Below are 20,401 nucleotides of genomic sequence, written 5' to 3'. Positions count from 1 at the left end.
TTTTTCCAGCAAATGTGGTTGACATTGGTCTAGGAGATTCTTGGATCTTTCTTCCTAGAATGGAAACTAAATGCCGACGAAATTAAGGCGCCTTTGTGTTAGATTTTCCTCTCTCCATGTAAACAGCCCCTGAATCTGCCTATTCTAGCAAAGCTTCCTTGGCTATTTCTGCTTGCGAAGTTCCACACACCACAAACGTTTTTCACACATTATAGCCAAGACGGCCACATTTTGTTGGAGGGAATAGGACAGATCGAAACACCAACAACCCCTTGTCCTACACTTTGTGGGTAGTGCATCCCCACGAAATGTGTGCGTAAGGGAGAAAGGGCCTACGGTTTATAATCCTTCTTACCCTTCGAGAAGAGTCTCTTTCGATCTTCCTAGATAAATTGGGAAGAGGAAAGTAGACTCAGCCGGCTCGACTTTCTTGATTTGCCGCTCATCCAAAGAAAGGGATGAGTCCTTCCAGGTTCGACTTTTCAAGCCTGTTTTTTTAATTTGTGCGGATGATCAATCGCCACGCGTTATCAATATTTTTAAAATTTACAACAGCGTGACAATTTTTAACTGCCTAAATTCCCAGGAGTATTTCCTCCGTATGTCGGTTAGAGAAACTAGTTTGCAGAATTGAGAAACCTATTAATTTTTTCAGTAAAAATTGAAATGGCAATTTAAAAGCTTGAACTATCTTGAGTTTCCAAGGAAATGATTCCTTGGTTGTCGTGTGTTTGCCAGAGTTGTTCGAAAATATCCCTACTGTTTGTTTTGGTTTGTGGTTTTGCGGTTACTAGTCACGCGTGACTGACTTCCGAATACGTTTGAATTTTTAACGCATACTCAACACGAAATGTCGAGCCTGCTGGCAGAGTCTACTTTCCTCTTCCCGACTTATCTTAGCCTCCCACGCAGACTCTCTTAGGAATTCGTCGCGCGTTCCTCTCCCACGAGCGTCTGTTGAAACGAGCCGCACCTTCCTTTCCCTTTGTTAAGAAACTGTCATCTAGAAATCACGTGCGGGTTACTTAGGAACCAATCAGCGCTGTGTAGATCTTCCCTGGAAGCGTGACGACGTAAACTTCTAGATCTGCTGTGGATGAAGCATGAAAGAGACGGGGCGGTTTCAGAATAGTCCGCAGAAGCAGTAAGTTTGTTTCCTCGATGCGGGATGGGTTATGCATTTGCACTCTCGTGAGTCAAAATGTAAGTGCTCAGCAAGGGCCGGTATGGTGCCGTTTCATCTACAGTGAGTAAAATTGAAAGTGCTGTGGAAATGTATGAGTACGAATACAAATATTTAGTACTGCGAGTGTATTTGAACTGCACGAGAACCATTTCAAGTGCAATGAACGCAATTAGGACAGTAGCAAAAAGAAAGAAGAAAGTCCATTACGTATAAGCTTGAAATCTTCAGGCTGCTTTTGGCGATGACTGTCTCTAAAATTTGATTTAATGATGTTGTGTTGCGAACCGATCGTTCGTACTCATTGTTTCTTCGATTTGAAAAATAAAGTAAACCTTAAATCAGTTCAACCGAAGGACTAAAAGAAATGGGGTTATTCAAACGAAACGACTCCATTGATTTGTGAGAAATAGCGCGGAAAGAAATGTACATGTAAATATGATATCAATCACAAATAAACTTGAATCGCACGGGATGTTTCAACCATACAAATTCTACCGTACTCATTCTGTGAAGAACCTCAAATATCCAAGCCAAAGCATGAACTTTATACGCTCCAGTTTCTCTTTGATAAGAATTTAAGTCAGTGGTTTTACATGTAAATGCCCAACACACGAAGCCCAACTTCTTGCAGATTTCTCAGGGTCTAAAGTGCACTTTCAAAATCTGGAAGTCCGTTCTGACTGATTTACGTAAATTCCGGCTCGTTTCAGCAGTCGCTCGTGGGAGAGGAAAGCGTGACGAATTCCTAAGAGAGACTGCGTGGGAGGCTAGACTTACCTAGGAAGATCGAAAGAGACTCTGCTCGCAGGGTAAGTCCTTCTCTGACAAGACTCGAAACTCTGATGACTTACATATAAAGACAGGAGAAGATGGATCGATGCTTTACATTTTGTGGCCCAGCTACCGTTTGCTATGACGTCTAAATGGTAATTATTGTTTGACTTTCTAACACATATTGCTGGCCTACAAGATTTGACCACCGTCAGTTACCATTGGCGACGAGAAAAAAAATGGCGGAACAGAGTTGTTGACTGCTGCTCCCAGTGTTTTTCCGACTTACAAATGTATGTTGCTCCGTGTAGTCCTTCTTCGTCTATCTTTAGTGAGATGCTTGAACTGAATGCGACGAGAATAAGCAGTAAGCGGGGTTATTCAGAGGAAGAGCAACTATCAGTGGGAAGTTACGACGCCTCGAAAAGTTCGCCCGTGTTTTTCGGTCGTTATGGTCACAAACTCTCCGAATCCGCTGCTGAGGTTCACGACGGTGATGATGGGGCTTCAACTAGATCTTCAGTCGCTCCTGAATTTGATCCTGCTGTTAATCACCCAGCGACTTTTGGTTACGTTTTGCTGGACAGAAAACCAGAACCTTCTAAACAAGATTCACCACCGCTACCTGATCCAAAGGAGTGTAAGTACAATATTAAATATTAAAACACATTGGGGGAAAATAGAGGGAAGATTGAAGGGCATCCTCTACTCTTCCCATAAAATGTTAGCCTAGGATATAATTTATTCGACAAATTTTAATATGGGTACCATAAACGAATTGGGGAAGGGCGGGGGGGGGGGGAAGGGGGGGTGGAGGTTCGCTGTGATCCCCCTTGATCCCCACTCACCCTTCCCCAAACAGACTTACCCATCCTATGTAACAATCAGCATCCTAGGGGGAGGACCCCTTCAAGGAGTTAGGCCAACAGACACAGCACCAAAAAACTGGTAACACAGGACGTTCAAAACAATAAAATGTGAATTGCTGCAATGCAGTGCATGTTAATCACTCACTGAAAAACTGTGTCTCATTAATAAAATATTAATATTCTGAATTAGCAATCTTCTTGAACTACCGGTAAATGCAGTGAATTTTCACTTTTGCCACTTCCCCAAAGTTTCTGTTCCTGAAAACTACTTGAGGCATTGTTACTAAGGATGCTATAGCACCAAACTTCAACAGTGACACAACAAGCACTAAATAAAGGCAGCAAAATCTACTGCCGATTATGTAGACATGTTAATATAAAAGTCATCAAAGAGGGGTGGCGAATGGTAAATGGGAGACTTTGCGAGACGGCGAGACCAGCGTTTTTCTTTGCAAGCCCGAGACATTGTGACTCTTGAGATTGCAAGACCGCGACTCCAAAGTGTTTGACACCTTCATATAAAAAACGAGACAGCGAGACGCACATAACTGCTCAAAAAACAAGACTGCCAGACCCGTGAAATTCGACTAAAATTTTGCGAGACCCAGAGTTTTTGATGAACCATTCGCCACCCCTTCAAAGGAATGGTTATCACCAAAAAAGAAAGAACCGAGGCAAAGCTCATTCATGAAGCTCACTAGTACTGATTGTGAAGGTCACAGAGAAATTTCAGTTATGGCAACATTTTACAAACACCTTAAAAAATGATAGTATCATTTGCCTTGGCTAGTTTATTAAGGTGGCATTGCCTCAACAAAAGAAGTGACAATGGGACACAGGGGGGGACTCCCATGTAAAAAAACAGGGGTGCTCATCTGAAATTTTGAAAAGAACCCCTAAGAGCTACCAAGATCGTGTCTTGTGGGCATGGCATGAATTTTTTTTTTTACCCCTGAAAGGTACCAAATTATGGGTTTTCATTAGACATTGTTAAAAAAATAGTTAATTATCAAATGTCTACTGTCACATTTTTTCGGCTTAGTACCCTAAACGGTACCACTAAAGCTCCTGCTGTGGAACTTTTGAGGCTGAACACCCTAACAGGTACCAAAACCGCTTTTTTAACCCCTAAAAGGTACAACGAGCACCCCATCCTTTTGATATGGGAGTCCCCCCCGAGAGGGGAACACTGCTGCCCCCTTGGGAGGCCTTTATGAAATCTATACCAGGTTTAGTTTTGATCGCAACCTAGGCAACAATGAATTAAACCTTACAAACATTTTGTCAAAATAAAGTGCTTGAGAGTGCTTTTGAGATGTTATGAGGGTGGCGCTGACAAGGAAAGGGCACTAAACTGGAAGAAAATTATCATTTGATTTATTAATGACAGGCAGGCCAAGGGAGTACCTTGAAGCTTATGTGTTTCCAGTTCTACTACCAGCAATTGAGCAAATGCTTATAGCAGCCAAAGAAAACAAAGTCTTTGAGGTTTGTTTGCAACTTGGGTGATTTGTTAAGTCTCAGTTCATCTCTACCTTCATTGTAGCCCTTTCACCCCCAAGTTATTCCCTGTTGACATGTTAAATTGTCCGGCATCAGAGATCATAATCTACAAGTGGTCGTCTTAAGGTACCATTGGGTTTAAGGGTTCCCCATTGATGAGGAAAATCATGTGGCACCAGACAGAGTGAAGTCTTTATTTCATGAGGGTAGCACATAATAGCCATAGGCTAATGAACTTCTGGCCCTCAATCATACCAGACCACAACACCCACAACTCAGTGCCCTGCTCTTTCTGATCAGTGTATGGGATCTTTAACATCCCACAGAGTTTTTATTTTAAACAATGGTTTTGAGACAGGGTCTACGGAGTATAGTCCTTATCTGAGAAGACTTGAAAGTCTAACCATTTGTGGATGAAATTACACCAGGCAACACTTTCTTCTCAGTTTTTTAAGTGTTGGTCCAGCTGGAGTCAAACTCACAACCTCCCGCATGGCAGCCTGATGCTCAACCAACTGATCCACCGGTGCGTGGTTTAGTTAAACATATCAGTTGGTTACAGTGCAATGCGCCTATTACCGTGGCCACCCAACAAACTTTCACATTTGACAATTACGTGTTAATACATAAACTCAACAACCCATGCATGGTGTTCAACTTACAACTGTGCAAACTTTGCAAGGAGGGGTGACTGTCAATCAAATTCGCACATCCTGATTGGCGGACAATTTGTAAAAAGCTTTGTTCGGTGGCCACAGTAAGGCGCGTCGCACTGTAAAGGGTTAAAGCAAGTTCATGTGAAAAATGTTCACTTGCCAACTGGTTGGCTCAGAGTGCAGTGCATCAGACTACCATGTGGGAATAATAAATTGTATATTGGGTTCAACGCCAGCGGGGTCACCTCGCAGCTCTTACAAGGTCTCACCTGATTGGAGACCACCCTTGAGGTTTAACAAAAGAACAAATAACAGAAACAATGGACCCTAGGCCTAAAACAAAAGGGCCATTGTTTCTGTTATTTGTTCTTTTGTTAAACCTCAAGGGTGGTCTCCAATCAGGTGAGACCTTGTAGGAGCTGCGAGGCTACCGCTCCAGCGGGACAAACCCCTTGCCAATCCGAAGGAATCAGTGAGTAAGAAATTTTTGGACATCTGCAACTTCTTGCCCTGGACATTCTAGTCTTATTAAATAAAGATTATAAAAGTTAAGAATAGAGGACAGAGTTCCTGGTATTGTGGTCTGGTCGTCATAGATGGGATCCCCACTCTCGACTGTTGATTGCCTCCTCCACTATGGTGAAACCCATCATTTAAGGAAACATAAACGTATTGACTGGCAGTTTTTTTAACAAAACTAGAGTAAACTTAAAGTTGTTTTCAATAGGAGGCTTCTGGAATTATTTGCCTGGAATTTAAAAAATAAAATACAATACGATACGATACGATAAAAATAAAATCAAAGGTGTATTACATTTTTATTCTGGATTTAGAAGAACCAAAAGAGTTCCAAAGATGCCCAGAGATTTCTCAGCTTTTAAAGTCAGTAAAGCATACATCTTGATACCTTTTATAGGTTAATAAAGGGGCAAAATGTAACTGATAACGTCTCTGATTCTGCAACAGTGTCCCTGGTGAGATCATGAAGGTTCATTAATGTTAGTGGGTTTTTACCATTTAGCAGTTGTTGGCCCAACTCATTTTCATGCAAAACCTGGAAATTCTACTTTAAAACATTTATAGTTACAGAATGCAGATTGTGCTCTTTTGCCATTTAACCTTCATTTAAGGGAAAGCCAGTCTTTACATGTAAAGAAACTCAGTTTACTTTCCATACTAGATTGGTGACTATTTTGCATTAGTAATTATAATTATTATATCATTCTTCCCCCTGTAGAGAAGAAGAACAAAATTCAATGCCTGTGATTTCCTGACAGAATACTTATTCAGGTTTGTAGTCATATGCAGATTTCTTAATGTCCCTTAAACCTATAGAAAATTGTTGTTATTGTTTAAATTAAGGAGGCTTGAAATGGTTTTTAGCTGAGAGTGCACGCGTAAGCCACACACGCAATTGTAAAGCTGCTCTTGTCAGCTCATGATTCAAAATGGGTCACTGGAAATAAACAAATGCCACTGATTTTGCTCATCTTTCTTACAATTCTCATATAGATGAACTATAAACATACATCTCCAATTCATAAAAACTATAGAATTTTTACAGAAATGATTTAATGTAGCTTCACTTGTACGCAGACTCTAATGAGCGAGTGACGCATGCCTAAATGCTGATCTTGTCACCCCCTCATTTTTCCAGATTTTGCAACTTCATTTGTTTATAAATTTTTTTCATTATTTGCATGTTAAAACGTTTGTCTTTGAAGGTTAAAAAAATTCTGGTAGTGAAAACTGATTTTTCTGGTAAAGTAACCTACAGATTTTGTTGAATTTTAAATATTTTAGAGCTTATTTGTAATGTTATCTGGCAACGTATGGGAAAATTTCACTGTTGGGTTTTTTCAAAAGACAATATAGGTTGATTTTAAGGCTCAAAGAAATGCCTTATATCTTTGCCATGGTAATGGTATTTTGGAGGAAAATGTGATTTGAGAAATCTATGATGGGTACTTTAAGTGCCCCTGTGACCAAAAAATCAATTCATGTTTTTCTTTGGATTTCAAAACTATGTTAACAAAACACTAAGTGACCCACGTTTTAAGCCTTGATTTCAAAAAGACACCTCTTTATTTTAACTGTAATTTTCCTATTTAATGGTCCGCCCTTACTAACATTATGTTCTTGAGAGAGCTGGATCGAGGAGAAAATGACGTCAAAGGCTCACTAGTTAAAAGAATGCAATACATGTGTACGCCGCAGAATTAATATGCAGCACGGGGGTTTTGGGCTTTCAGACTTTTAAACTCACGCTTTGCATAATATAATAAGCTGCGTTCACACGCTGAAATTTTAAGCTAGTGAGCCTCTGACGTCACCTGGATCCAACCGTCTGAGGTCCAGTTTTAAACGTGAGTAATGGCAGACCGTGAAATCCAAAACTTTCACTCAAAGTAAACGGCCTTTGGATAAAAATCAAAGCTCAAAATTTTGCCAGTCAGGTGTTAAGCAAACACACTTTCAAAATCTGAAGGAAAAAAGGAAGTGGTTTTTTTGATCACAGGGCCACTTTAATACCCTGGCCAAATGTCGTCTTGACATGATTACCCTAACCTTATCTAAAGACAAAATTTATTTGTGTGAAAAAAGGAGAAACTATTTCGAGCCTCTTTAGTCGTTTTCTCTCCTTGAATTTCTTGAGATCAACATTAAATTACATTTTGTTAAAAGTATGGAAAAGGCATCTTAGTTGTTAGTTCTTAGTTTAGTACACTTCTATAGTTTTGCACTAATCCTAGAAGGTTGTAAAAGATATAATGAAATAAAAAGAGAAATGAAAGATAAATAGGTACAAGTAGAGACCAATAGATTGTCTTTAGTGAGGAGGCACTTTCAAGTCAGTCATGTATTGCCACCATGGATGATTTCCTAAAAACATTTGTTGAGGGTGACCGGATGACACCAGAGGGTAGTGCATTCCAAAGTCTTGTAGCACATGGGCATACCGGTAATTTAGTATGAGTAGCTCCGAAGATTGCCTTGAACTGGTCGATAAACAGTCGTATGTCTTCTACTGGACCTGTTTGAGGTTACAAACTCAGGTGGCATATCAGAGCCAATAATGTTTTTGAAATTCGAAGAACAACAGAGCAGTGTCAAGTAATCGCCTTTGTTCTAATGTACTCCTGGAGCTGAGGTAGTTAACTAATGCAGAGGAGCTAGTACACCGTAGGTAGTTCCCCATAACAAACCATGCAGCATTGATTTTCATACAACTGTTACCAAAGAGTATTATGCCTATAAGTAAGGTGTTCTTTGACTTAAATAAAGACATTATTGTGTAAACTTTTAGAACATCATGGAACTTGAGAGTCCTTGAAAAGATCGTAAATTTTAGTATAATAGTAGGGCGAATTCAAGTCCAAGGGAGATAACACACATACACATACAATCAAAGCAGCCGTGTTTGTCTCCCTAAACAAAGAATTACAGCACTCCACTGGTAACATCTAAAAAAGAAACCTTTCAGACATCTGATTACTATTCTTTAGCAATTTTTGATGGGCCAGTAGGCTTGTAGCAGACTTTACCTTTAACTTTAGCAATTTTTTTTTTTGGTTCAAAATATATAGCCACTGGTCATTTATGCTCTATAAAGCCGGAAGAGATTATTTTGCCATCATTCAGCAAGCCCGATGATCTCCTTTCTTAATGCGAAAATAAACCCAACGAACTCACAAATAAATTGAGTTATCTCTCATGTCTTCCTTTTCTTTCATTGTCAGAAACAATCCAAGATTTAGGGATAGATCACATGTCCTTCTGGAAGACATCCCATTTGTACAGGAGATATTGGCGGAGAAGTAAGTTGTCAAATGGTCGTCCTCTTACAGCAAACGAATTCCTTGATGCCAACAACAATCAGGTTGAAATATAACTGAGGCAAAAACCGTCACATTGTAACTAGTTTTTTTTTGCGTTGAATCAAAAAATGGCTATAAAAATGCTTTTTCCATTTCAAAGACTCCTTGAGGACTTTGTTAGAGAGTTAACTTAAGGTCCCTGGAGGTAATCAAGAGAATATGAAGTACAAGAGAGCGAATACCTGTGCCCCTTGATAATTATTAGAAGTCTGTTTTTAGATCGTGCCCGCGCTGCGTAATTTATTTTCATCTGTCGTTACCCGAACCGTGCGGTTCACTTTAACACCAACTGACCAAATAAGTTGTCGCCTTTGAAATAAATAACCACGCGTTATGGAACGGAACTAATTGCGTTCGACATAAGGAGAACGCAATTTCTAATCTTGGGTATCCTGTGCATAGGTTGAGCTTTAGCAAGTTTTCGTTTTTCGTTCGTCTGCTTTTTCAGCGCGATCATGAATTACGTCATACGTTCATGCGCATCGCGGTTTTGATACGTCATATGCCCTAATGACGATCGCGCAACACGCTGATTTTTGGCAAGGGACATTTTTGATTACTAATCTCAGACAATTTCAACAAATTCCAGTTTTCACAAATTTAGTTTTTGTGACGTCATCACCAGTTTACTCCAAACTTTCCATTTTAAGCCACATTTCACAAGCCTCATACTTTCGATAGACGTTCTTGACATAAATGCATCTCGGTTCGTGTGATGATTCCAACCTCCAAAGTTCTCCCGATGAACGCACTTCATAATCAATGATTACTCCTAGTAATAGATTTCAAATAATTTTTATAGAAATATGGATTCGCTCTCTTACCCTATTTTCTCTTGAAGTAATAGAAAATTCCGAGGCTTGTGAAATGAATAGATCAGCTTAATTGATGGGTCTTTCACAACTTTAGAGAAGCAAGTTATTTCTGGAGGAAGGGTTCGGGCGACAGTTATTGAACTGGTTTGATTTGATTTCGTTTGCTTTTGTAGTCCTCGTCCTCCACTGCCATTGTCATTGCTTTTGAGTGATGAAGAAGCAGCCACCATTATTCAGTCATTTTACAGAGGATATCTGGTACGTCGGCTTTGTGAGTTTAATAGCTATGCATTTTCGGAAAACGAAAATCTTCCTAAGAAGGCGTTTTTATCGGAAATAATTCCTTGTTTGCGTCCCACAGGCGCCGCCGCAATTTTCCCTTTCGTAAACAAGCGATGCCATTTGGACGAGAACAATTTTCACTGTTAAGTTTGTCGTTTGCAAATGAGGAAAAAAGTACTTAATCTAGGACTAGATTAGCAACGTATGTCACTTAGAATTAAAAAAAACACTGAGAAAAAACCTTAGAAAAAATTAGAAAAAAAGATTAGAAAAAGTTCATCGAACGATGTGGAACTCGGTTTAATGGCTAAAGAGCAAATGCACTTAAAACCGGCAGGTACAAAACACAGGTCACAGGTCATTGTTTTACCAATACAGAAAGTATCCTAAACATTCGTAAAAGCTAACCTTAGGCCTAATGAGGTCTAAACAAAAGGTTTTAGGCATAAGTTTGGCTTTTATGAATGTTTAGGATACTGTCTGTATTGGTAAAACAATGACCTGTGACCTGTGATCTGTGTTTTGTACCTGCCGCGCTTAACCTCTACACTACCGAAACAACGGCTCCGAATTCGTAAATTTCAATAATTTAAATGAAGCCAATCCTAACAATTCATTTGAAAGCTAACTGAATAAAAAGGCTTGGTTACTAAGAATGGCAGCGACCGTCAAAAATGACATCACTTGTTTACGAAGGGGAAATTAGCGGCGGCACCATCTTTTACAATAGACGTTTCAATCTCGTTCCCGGGGTCTCTCTTCTTCCCTTCCCTTATCTCTCTCCCGCTCCAAGTAAAGGGAAGAAGAACACCCCGGGATTACAGTTATGTGCTTAGTTACCTGGCCTTTAAATGAAATCAAGGCTGGAGTTGACCTTGTTATTTCTTATGTTAACGATGTTGTTCTCATGTTAATTAGTTGGAATTTACATAATAAAAGCAGCGAGGTTTGTATCAAAACTAGGTGAACTCACTTTCATTCATAGGCCAGGTAACTAAGCACACAACCGCAGATTGGTCTATTCGTCCTTGTCACACGGCGGCCATATTGTCCCGGGAGACCAAAAGAGCTTTGTTTTACCACGCCAAGCCTCGCAGTGGAAACCATGGGGGTGAGGCTTGACGTGGTAAAACAAAGCTTTTTTGGTCTGTCGGGACAATATGGCAGCCGCGTGACAAGGTCGAATTGAACACTATCGTTATCAGACAGAAGATCTTTGAGTGAGAACAAGAGGCAGCTGAAACAGGTCACAATTGAAGGCTCGATTACCAGCCGCTGTTTTGGGAAAGGAACTCGAGAGACTGGAGAGGATGGCGGAAATCGAGCCTATCGCAATTGTGGCGCTGGGAGATATGAAACTGTGTCTCCGGTTTAAAATGAATCTTTAGTGCTCTAAAAGAATAACAGAAGAAAAAAAATTGGCCATCAAATTCTTTGAATGTTTTCACAAAAGTAGATTGTATCGGAAATAATAAAATTATACACCTGCTTAATCTTCCAGGCGCCGTCATTTTGAATATCTGTGAGGTGTTACGTTTGCCCTATTTTTCTGACACAAAAAGCTCGTAAAAATTAAGGTTTTGATGACAACGTGAGCATACAACAGCGATCTTTCATTCTCTTTCGTTACGTTAAAACCGTTCGTACCAATATGGTTTTTGGGTACGTTACGTTCATTATACAACGTGAACGCGATGCAAAAATCGTGTTAACTCCGCGCCCGTGATCCTTCATATGTGCGCGCTTAGTTCGTATTGCTGGTTTTCACTCACGTGATCAACAGCCATGTTTTTCAACGAAAACAAAAGGAAGCGTTTGCATAATAATAGAGTTAAATTCCCGGAGGATTTAATCGGGGCACCAACATGGCCGCCTTTTCTTTGTTTTGGGCACCAACATGGCGGTCGTGACGTCATGTGAAAACCGAGAATACGTACTCCTTGAAGACTTATCTCAAACGCGATAATTTATTTTCAGGTTCGGAAACAGCCAGAAGTCCAGGAACTTAGAGAATACCAAAGAGAAATGAGATCTGTAAGAGACTATGGAGACTTTTACTGATGCCGTTGCCATTTTCATCTGTAATTTGAGAAGAAAAAGCTTGTATGACTGATTACTTCATTACGTTTTAACTCTTTCATGCAGGAAGCTGTTGATATTTTTTACAAAGTTGAAGACTTTTGGAAGAAACACCCGATCGAAGACGAAGAAGGAGAGACTCAAAGGACAGATCTGAACTGACCTTTCTGTCCCCTGGTGTAACATTTTGAAGGAAAATTAGCCGTGTATCGTGAAGTCCAGTTCAACGGGAAACTGCAGTTCTGAGCTGAAGGTTTATCTCCACCATTTAAGTCCAAGCACAAATTTAGTCGGTCAACCTTCACTAATTGTGCTACTGTAGGTACCTCTAGGACTGATGAATTTCACGTGATTGTACTTCTACATTGCATTAGTTTCTCATGCGATGTTTTTGTGTAGTATAGTTGCTTTTCGGGACGACATTTCTTTCTGTATTGAGTTTCCCTACGTGACCTATCAAGCACAGTATTGTTTGTTAATAGATATTTCAAGTTTATCGATGGAATTAAACGTAATCGATCGGTGATTAATAGCTTCAAAAGCCATTTTTTATCGAGCATTATTGGATAAATTAAAAAAAATCCATCTTATTGGAGGTCAGTGGGAGGTCTACATTGCGTTGAGAGGGAAGCTGAAGGGTAAAACGGGTTAACAAACAAAATAGTGAAGGTTGCACGATAGGGACAACGAGAGCAGTATTACAAAGGACTAGGAGGGAAAATTATGTAAGGCCAATTAAGCGTCGAACTTTTCATGTGCCGAACCTAATTCTTGGCGTAAGCAAATACGATTTTCAACGGTTAAAATATTTAAAGGAATGAACTGTTGAAAGAGGTTTGAAACGACTCTTTTCCATTCCATCCCATTTCGCTTCAGTACAAAAAGCCAGTTTTATTTGCTGTGTTTTTTATACTCAAGGAAACTGCGATCATATTGAGATGCGAATGCACCATGAATTTTAGTTCATATAAATAATAGCGTTAAAGCAAGTTGGAAGTCAACCGTTTTTAGCTGTCTAGTTTCAGAATGTCCCGGCCAGTTTCTCGAGAACGCTCTCAACGGTCGTTACGCTTCTTTGCGTGCAAACCTGGACATAAGTGGTTTTTAGAAGACATTCTCGTTGCCGTTCCCGTCGTCGTTGCTAAAGCTCCCTATTATTTGAACCAGGGGCTCATCAAGGGGAACCTCTATCTCCCAGTAGATTTATTTATGGCTGCCTTCCCTGGGAGAATTCAGCACGCACTCCAGGTGATCTCGTGACGTAATTCGGAGAACTGGGGAGAAAAATTTTAACGCCGTATCCCACAACCTCGCGCGGCATTGAATGTTATTTCCGAAGGCGAGGTTAGATCTCGGCGGTTTTCACTTGAATGTTTATTCAGTAACAGGAAATGTGGGAGACACGGAATGATCTGTTTTGTTTTGGCGATGGAAATACTGCAGGAAACCTAAGGCCGCGCGCGGTTATGGGATACAGCGTTAAAATTTTTCTTCCCAGTCCTCCAAATTACGTCACCAGATCACCTGGCGGTTGTGAAAGCCAATCAAAATCTCTGCATCAAGGAAAAAATAATACTTTTCGCGAGAAAAATAAATTTATTCGAGAAAGGGTTGTCTCAAGGAGTTAGTGCAGATAAAGGGCTTCGATCCCCTGCATTGGTGATGATGATGCGTGATAAACTCTTGCTTGAACTGGCAATTGAGTAGCTCATAGCAGGCTGTGCAGGCTGGATAGCTCAGTTGGTAGAGCAAGTGCAGTGCAATCACGCGGTCATGGGTTCGAATCCCGCTTAAGCCCGGGTTTTATGGCTTGCTTGCAATTCCTTAAGTCGCTAACTGCGGTGATCTTTTCAAATTTCATGTCAATATTACGAAGCTTAAGTACAACGGAGATCGCTTCGACAATGTCAACTAAAAAAAATAACTTTGCGTTATTTAGTTATTTCGCGATTATACCAAGTCGCTCGCTCTACGTGGAAAATGTACCAACTTTCTGGTAATAAATTTGGTTTGAACGGTCTGGACATTTGGAAAAAGAAATGAAAGTATATGTATATCGTCAGGTGGTCACCTCAAATCTCAAATGAGGTCATTCATAAGAACAACAAAGAAATATAAGAAAATGTAAAAAGCATTTTGCGGAACGCGCAAAGCCTTCGCTTAACGTCTTCAGCGCAAGAACCGGAAGTCCGCGCTGACATTATGGTTACCAACCAAAGAGACCACGTGGTGATCAAAGATTCCGAGGACTCCTGGTACGAGAGTGGTACGGGAGAGTGCGGGATAGCCCTTATTCATGATAGCCGCCATGTTTTTTTTTCAAATTGTCATGCAAATTAGCCATGTGTTATCCTGGGGGGCAAACATTGGAATAAAGGCAAATTGCGGAAAATCGTTTCGTCGAAATATTAAATTAACATTGCTAAAAGTACATTTTAGAATTTAGAATTAAGTACCTTTTAAAATAATTTTATATCTTTTGATTGCCTCCGACATTCTGTTGTTATCCGCTAATTTTTCAGTAAAAAATCGAAGTAACTTGTGTAAGCATTCTATTTTACTACTTAGGTGATAAACATTCAATGAACATGAAACAAATCATCTGTGTGGCTAAGATGTTCGTTATAACCTCTCGAACTTGTGTTGTTTGCCCCGTCAGAAGTGTGTACTGCTAATTTGCATGATAATAGCAAATCCAACATGGCGGCTATCGTGAATAAGGTCTATTGAGCCAGTGGTAGTTCCGTTTGGTGCTGATCCTCTGGTTCGATAAATGTGCATCCACGTGAATTATAAGGCGATCGAAGCATTTTCTCTGGGTGCAAACAGGACGCGCCTTTGCCTGTTGAAAACAATCCACACTGATTAAAGCACTGTAAGTACTTGGGTTACAAAGTACATTTATTTTAACAGTGATTCAATACCGTAATCCGATTTTGCCTCGATCTCCTTCAAACCATGCGACTGTAAGAGTCACTACCAAATAAATCATGGCAATTTTCTTCTTCAAAGGTTAGAAGTGTTAGTATCCAGAGACATAAGGTAACAATTTTTTTTTTTCAAGTTACAACTTATACGTTATAACTTTTTCAGGCGTCGCCAGTTTGTCCGTGTAATTCTTAAGAGTTTCGATTTTCATTTGCAAGTCTCAACACACGACGGGTCTCAATACCTCTAAAAATCAGCTTCAATTAACAAAATGAGGGCTGTCAGATTTCAATACACATAGCCGGCTTTGCCCTGCAGAAGGAGAACCTTACAACCAGTGTCAGTTTTCTCTTCAGTTTGAAGTGTAATTGTTTGATATTCCCCGGCTTTAAAAGGTATTTACTTGATTTTTTTGTCTTTCTTCAGGCGACCTAAGAATAAAAAAATTACTTATTTGGACTGATATAATTATCTCCATACTTATAGTATTTTTTGTGAGAAAAATCGTTTCTCGTTCAATTGTACAGGGTTTGTTGCTAATCACTAATAAGGAACGAAGAAAAGAAACTAATATAGACCTTTTTTTAAAATCACAGTACGAAGAATTTCTAAGCAGAAAACACACGATTCAATAGCGAGATACATACTGTATTCACCCAAAATACTCGTGATTCTCACGCTTCATTTTATTTAAAAATCAGTGACGTCGCCACGTGCTCCTTATGGAAATAAATTGGCAACTTCAGCATCCCCAGGTAGGAACTTTTCCGTGCCTGGAAGGGTCGTTGTAGAAACTTGACTTGTGGAATACTCCTGGGAATACTCGTGTACTAGTTCCTTGAAATGACAGCATCTCATCTTTTGCAAGCGCATTACAGGCACGAAATGGGCGAAGAAAAAGGTTCTACCCCTAGTAACAGCTAGGAAATCTTCCTTGCCTGTTTTATAACCCCTCTTTCCTTTGCGGCTGAATAGTGACAGACTATGGTTTGGCTTTTGAATAAGTGGGCTATACCAAAGGTATGTTGAGGGTTTACGGGGAGAAGTAAAAGAAATCTGTGACACAGCCACGAAATTGAAAAATGATTATAAACTTTGTTGAACTTTGACTGCATCTTTTTGCTGTATAACAGAGTAGAAAGCGTTTTGTTTCCCATGGAATTAAGAACTCGTGGAAAGACTCCCGGAAAAGACTCTTCAGAGCCGGTTTTGTTTGTACCAGGGAACGGTTGAAACGTCTGGGTTACGAAAGATCAGCTGAAAGATCAAAGATCGCAGAATTCACGCAGAACTTTTAGATAAGGGCACAAGTTGCAGAAAAAGTAGTAAGGCCATTTTATTTCCTCTCTTCGCTATCAGCTGAGATTGGCCTATTTTTTTTTTCTTGTCATTTTATATTTGCCGAATTATCAAGATTCCACCAATTCCCTAATTAGGCTACTACTTAACAGTAACTATGCATACGCTCCTTTGTTTTAAGAAATAGCGGTGACTCCTCCAAGAGAATGAGAAAATCTTGGTCATCGATCAAATAAAGAGAAACAACTGGGAGCTAGCAAATATTCCAAGTGTCATTCCAAGTATATTTTTAATTCGAGTTTTGCGTGACGGAAAGTAGAGCAAGGGGTCGAGCAAGGGGCAAAGTCCTGAATAATTGAGGCCCGCGGTTCCCAATGCGAATGTAAACATAAACAAAAGCATGCGCAGTTACTTGCTGATGGGACTGCACCGAACACGTTGTGATGTTTCGGATTTTGCCTGGGAGAGGAAGCCGTTTAAAATGGATGATTTACTTACTTTTGGGGCGTTAAGGTTTGTGTTTGAATAAGTCAAGGCTTCTAGCATGTCATTTGAGGAGCTAGAACATGACGATCCGTTCTATGATGAGGACGAAGGGGAGATTGTGGACTGGCAACTGCCACTTTGTTTTATGAAGAAGCGGCATAAGGAGTTGATCGAAGGGTCTAGACCTTTGGCGCAGACATGGCGAATGAAAGAGAGAGTGAGTTATCACGGACATTTTTGCTTATTAAATACGCAGCTAACGTGTTGCTTTGTTTTGTTGGTATGTTGTTATCTTTTGTTGCATTGCAGATGAAAACAGTGAGTGTTGCTCTTGTCTTGTGCCTTAACATCGGCGTTGACCCGCCGGATGTAGTCAAAACTTCACCATGTGCAAGGATGGAATGCTGGATCGGTTAGTAAATTATCGTGTTATCTTTTGATGGTGTTAGGTTTTGTTTTCATTCGTTTGCAACCACGTCTTCTGGTGAAAATTCTGCTCCCCTAGCGCCCAGCGGCTGGTAAATTTACAACTTTCGCGGGTTCGTGCACGGAAATCAAACGATTTTATGCGTAAAAGGGACACGCACAATTGAAAAGAGGTCTTGCCAGATGAAATAATTTTACTTCACGTGCTCGTCGCCAAAACAAAGCGTGAATATTGTCTCGTAAGATGACCGTTTTCTTTCGGTTTTTGTTTTGAAATATCGTGCACGTGAAGTTTGTCACCTAACTGTATTCTCCAACTACTTCGATCCAATTTAATTTATTCCCATGGATATACACATCCAGTCAAATGCTAATTTGCACATTTTTCCGATTCTTGGTACACAACAAAAGGCTTCTTTTCCCGTTAAGCTTAATTCTTACCACGTTTACACGAAAGCTCCCTCTAAATGGGTTCTCAATTTGCTTTCCGTGCTCGCTGTACCAAATTAAATTTTTTTTTTTTTCGTCGAACATACCAATTATGGAAAGGTCAATGGTGGGCGGTGTTTTATTGTTGAAACTCTGCTTTCTTGTAACCACTAAAGCATGAAACACGCAAAATGTTTCGGTATCCTTTCCATGGAAGCTCTTTCTGTTTTGTATTCTTTCATGTAACGAGGGGATTCAGGTCCTAGAAGCCCCATGGTTTTCTTTTGGGCTCCCTTGCCACCAGACAGTGTCAATTCCATATGATAGCGTTGCATGTTATTCAAAATAATTTTTTTTGGTACCTTCTGAAAGACATTAGATACCCTGCAAGCAAAGTTCATTGTAATCTTCCAGGATATAAAACTTGTCTAGACCTTGAGATAGTTCAGTATTCATGTCTCTTTGCCACATTGCAAATGAGCAAGTTTAGGCCTGTCTTCTCCATTTAACATTTTAAATTACCGTTGACCATTTTAATAAGGCAAACTCCACTATTTTGTTCTCTGTCGATTCAAAGTCAAGTCAGGTTGAATTTCTTATATTTTTACCACCTTCCTATCAGCTATTAATTGAGAATTTCCACTATTATGAACCTTTAATTCACCCTAGTCTTCAAATCATACTGGGTTCAACTGCAATGAGTTGTAGCAAGCATACAGTATTCCATGTGGGATGAATTTCTGCCATTTTTGGTTTAAAAAAAATGAAAATTTTAACTCTTAATTTTTACCCAGATGCACCTTGTCAAACCAGGTTTGAAATAGTTCTGATCATCCAAGTTCCAATCAGGTGTTGTCCACACAAGGACATTTTTTTAGCAATTCTTATGTTAGAAAATGCGGTGTCTGTGAAGGAGGAAATGATAATAAATTGTTGAGCATGAAAGCCAATCAAATAATATTGCAGTTATGCGGTATATTTGCTGCATGTAGTCCAATATAATAATTTTTGCTAGTGTGTGAAATTAGTCGGTCATGGAACCAGATTCAACTTGAAATAAAGTACAGTTGGAAATCTCCAATAGTACAACGCAGGGCACAAGTTTGAATTCAAGTGATTCAATTTTTTGTGGCCTTCATTTACCTGAAAGATCATTTTGATTGATTGCATTAGTCAAAGACAAAAGAATAACTTTGGTGTCATTCCAGCATTGCAAAAAATATAGATTTTGATCTCAAAGATCAAGAATGCATGCTTTGGAATGTTTTGGAAAGGTTGCCCTTCAGGATAACAGTGATGTAGTTTTAAACTGTGGATGAATGAAAGTATTTTTTAATGAAGTATGGACAGGTCAAGATTAATAAGATTATGATACATGTATGTACTTTGCTAAGCTTCATTTTATAATTAGTAAAATTAAGAGTTCAAGATTTAATGTCATCAGTGATGATTTTGTAAATTTCAATAAATTGTGAACTCAAGAATATTTTTCTTTTGTTTCTTTGCTCTGTGTACTTGGAATTATGAAACTTAAACATGCAAATCAATATAGAGAAATTACCATCTGGTGCTCATGCTTGGTCACGTACCCACTGCCCCCCAACTTTTGTCATCAAATTTATAATGTGGGAAGGGGAAAGGTTGGTGTTTGCATGGTAAATTTCAGTAATATTATCCCCCTTGTCTATTTCTGGCTGATAGAGCCTCGCTCGTCTCCATGAGCCCTCAGAAGGCTTTGGAGAAGCTATTGGCAACAGACTGCAGGAACAATCATGAACGCTGGCAACCACGGGTAAGGTCAGAGTAAAATAAAAGATCTGAACCTAAAGAACAGTAGTAAATTAAAGCTTGCATTTTTTGTTGCGCTGAAATGGAAAGAAATGTGTTTCTTGTGGTTACCATGCTTCAAAAAAAACTGGAACCCCCCGCCAGCCAGTTACTTCTGTCTGGTGCTGTGTTGAGGGATTTATAAACTAAATTAAACCATTGTACAGGGAAATTTGCCACTAGTACAGTCACCTTTGCGACTCAAAGATATCTGGAAAAGTCGGCAATTTGTGACTACAGCTGTCGTAATGCACTTTTGCCTCTCTTGAAATAAAAGTGTTAGCAAGTTGCCAACCTTTTCTTTTGCTTAACATGGAAAATTTTTGGCCCCATTCCCTCAATGGCAGTCCTGGATGTTTCTCATTTTTGGTTGGTTTTTAGGCGCTCTACAAGCAAAAGTCCTTGATCCTACAGTGGAGGAGGTTAAGAAGTTATGCACGTCATTGCGCCGAAATGCCAAAGGTAAAAAAATACCCGTTTGTTCACCAGATCTTAATGCACCTGTTCTGTTTAATTTCTGATAGCCAATTCACTGATTGGAGGTGGATAGTTAACAATTAGACCCATAGCCCTTGCAGCAACAGCCGAATGGGATATTGACCCGTGGCCCTTGAGGGCGAAGGGTCTAATTGCTGTTAGTATCACTCAACTAGTCGGACAGAAAAGGCAATACTAATGTTAGCAAATGCAAGTTGAAGAAATATTTATTTGGGAATAAAACGAAGAAAAGCATTGATCCACAACTTTTCGCTACTCGAGGACTATTACTAAGAGTACTCTAGTAGCGTTAGCCAATCAAAATGAAGGATTTGCAAATAGTCCACTAGGTGGGTGATACTAATAGTGGATAGCCATCACTAGACACCGACACTGAGGATGACTAGTTGTTTTAGTGTTGACTAAAAACAGTGAGATAACATAGCACAAAAAGATGAGTTTGGATCATTTATTCCTGCGAAGATTACAA

General features: G+C 39.7%; 2 protein-coding genes across 2 annotated transcripts; both read left to right on the top strand.

Annotated features, from left to right (window-relative positions):
• The first annotated feature begins 2,167 nt into the window (after positions 1 to 2,167).
• On the top strand, positions 2,168 to 12,569 carry LOC138035388 (IQ domain-containing protein K-like). Its single transcript, XM_068882090.1, has 7 exons — positions 2,168 to 2,597; positions 4,217 to 4,314; positions 6,223 to 6,275; positions 8,726 to 8,803; positions 9,852 to 9,936; positions 11,938 to 11,994; positions 12,106 to 12,569. Exons 1-7 carry the CDS (start codon positions 2,249 to 2,251, stop codon positions 12,199 to 12,201), a joined length of 816 nt encoding a protein of 271 aa, XP_068738191.1. The 5' UTR covers positions 2,168 to 2,248; the 3' UTR covers positions 12,202 to 12,569.
• Positions 12,570 to 16,666: 4,097 nt separating this feature from the next.
• LOC138035391 (regulatory-associated protein of mTOR-like) lies at positions 16,667 to 19,001 on the top strand. The gene is made up of 3 exons (XM_068882093.1): positions 16,667 to 16,969; positions 17,062 to 17,164; positions 18,402 to 19,001. The coding sequence occupies exons 1-3, from the start codon at positions 16,811 to 16,813 to the stop codon at positions 18,542 to 18,544; spliced, it is 405 nt and encodes a 134-aa protein (XP_068738194.1). The 5' UTR covers positions 16,667 to 16,810; the 3' UTR covers positions 18,545 to 19,001.
• The last annotated feature ends 1,400 nt before the right edge of the window (positions 19,002 to 20,401 follow it).

This window comes from Montipora capricornis, unplaced genomic scaffold (genome assembly GCF_036669925.1).
Source record: "Montipora capricornis isolate CH-2021 unplaced genomic scaffold, ASM3666992v2 scaffold_369, whole genome shotgun sequence".
Lineage (NCBI taxonomy): Eukaryota > Metazoa > Cnidaria > Anthozoa > Scleractinia > Acroporidae > Montipora > Montipora capricornis.
The sequence above is the reverse complement of the archived record's forward strand: the minus strand, read 5'-3'. Positions and strand labels throughout refer to the sequence as shown.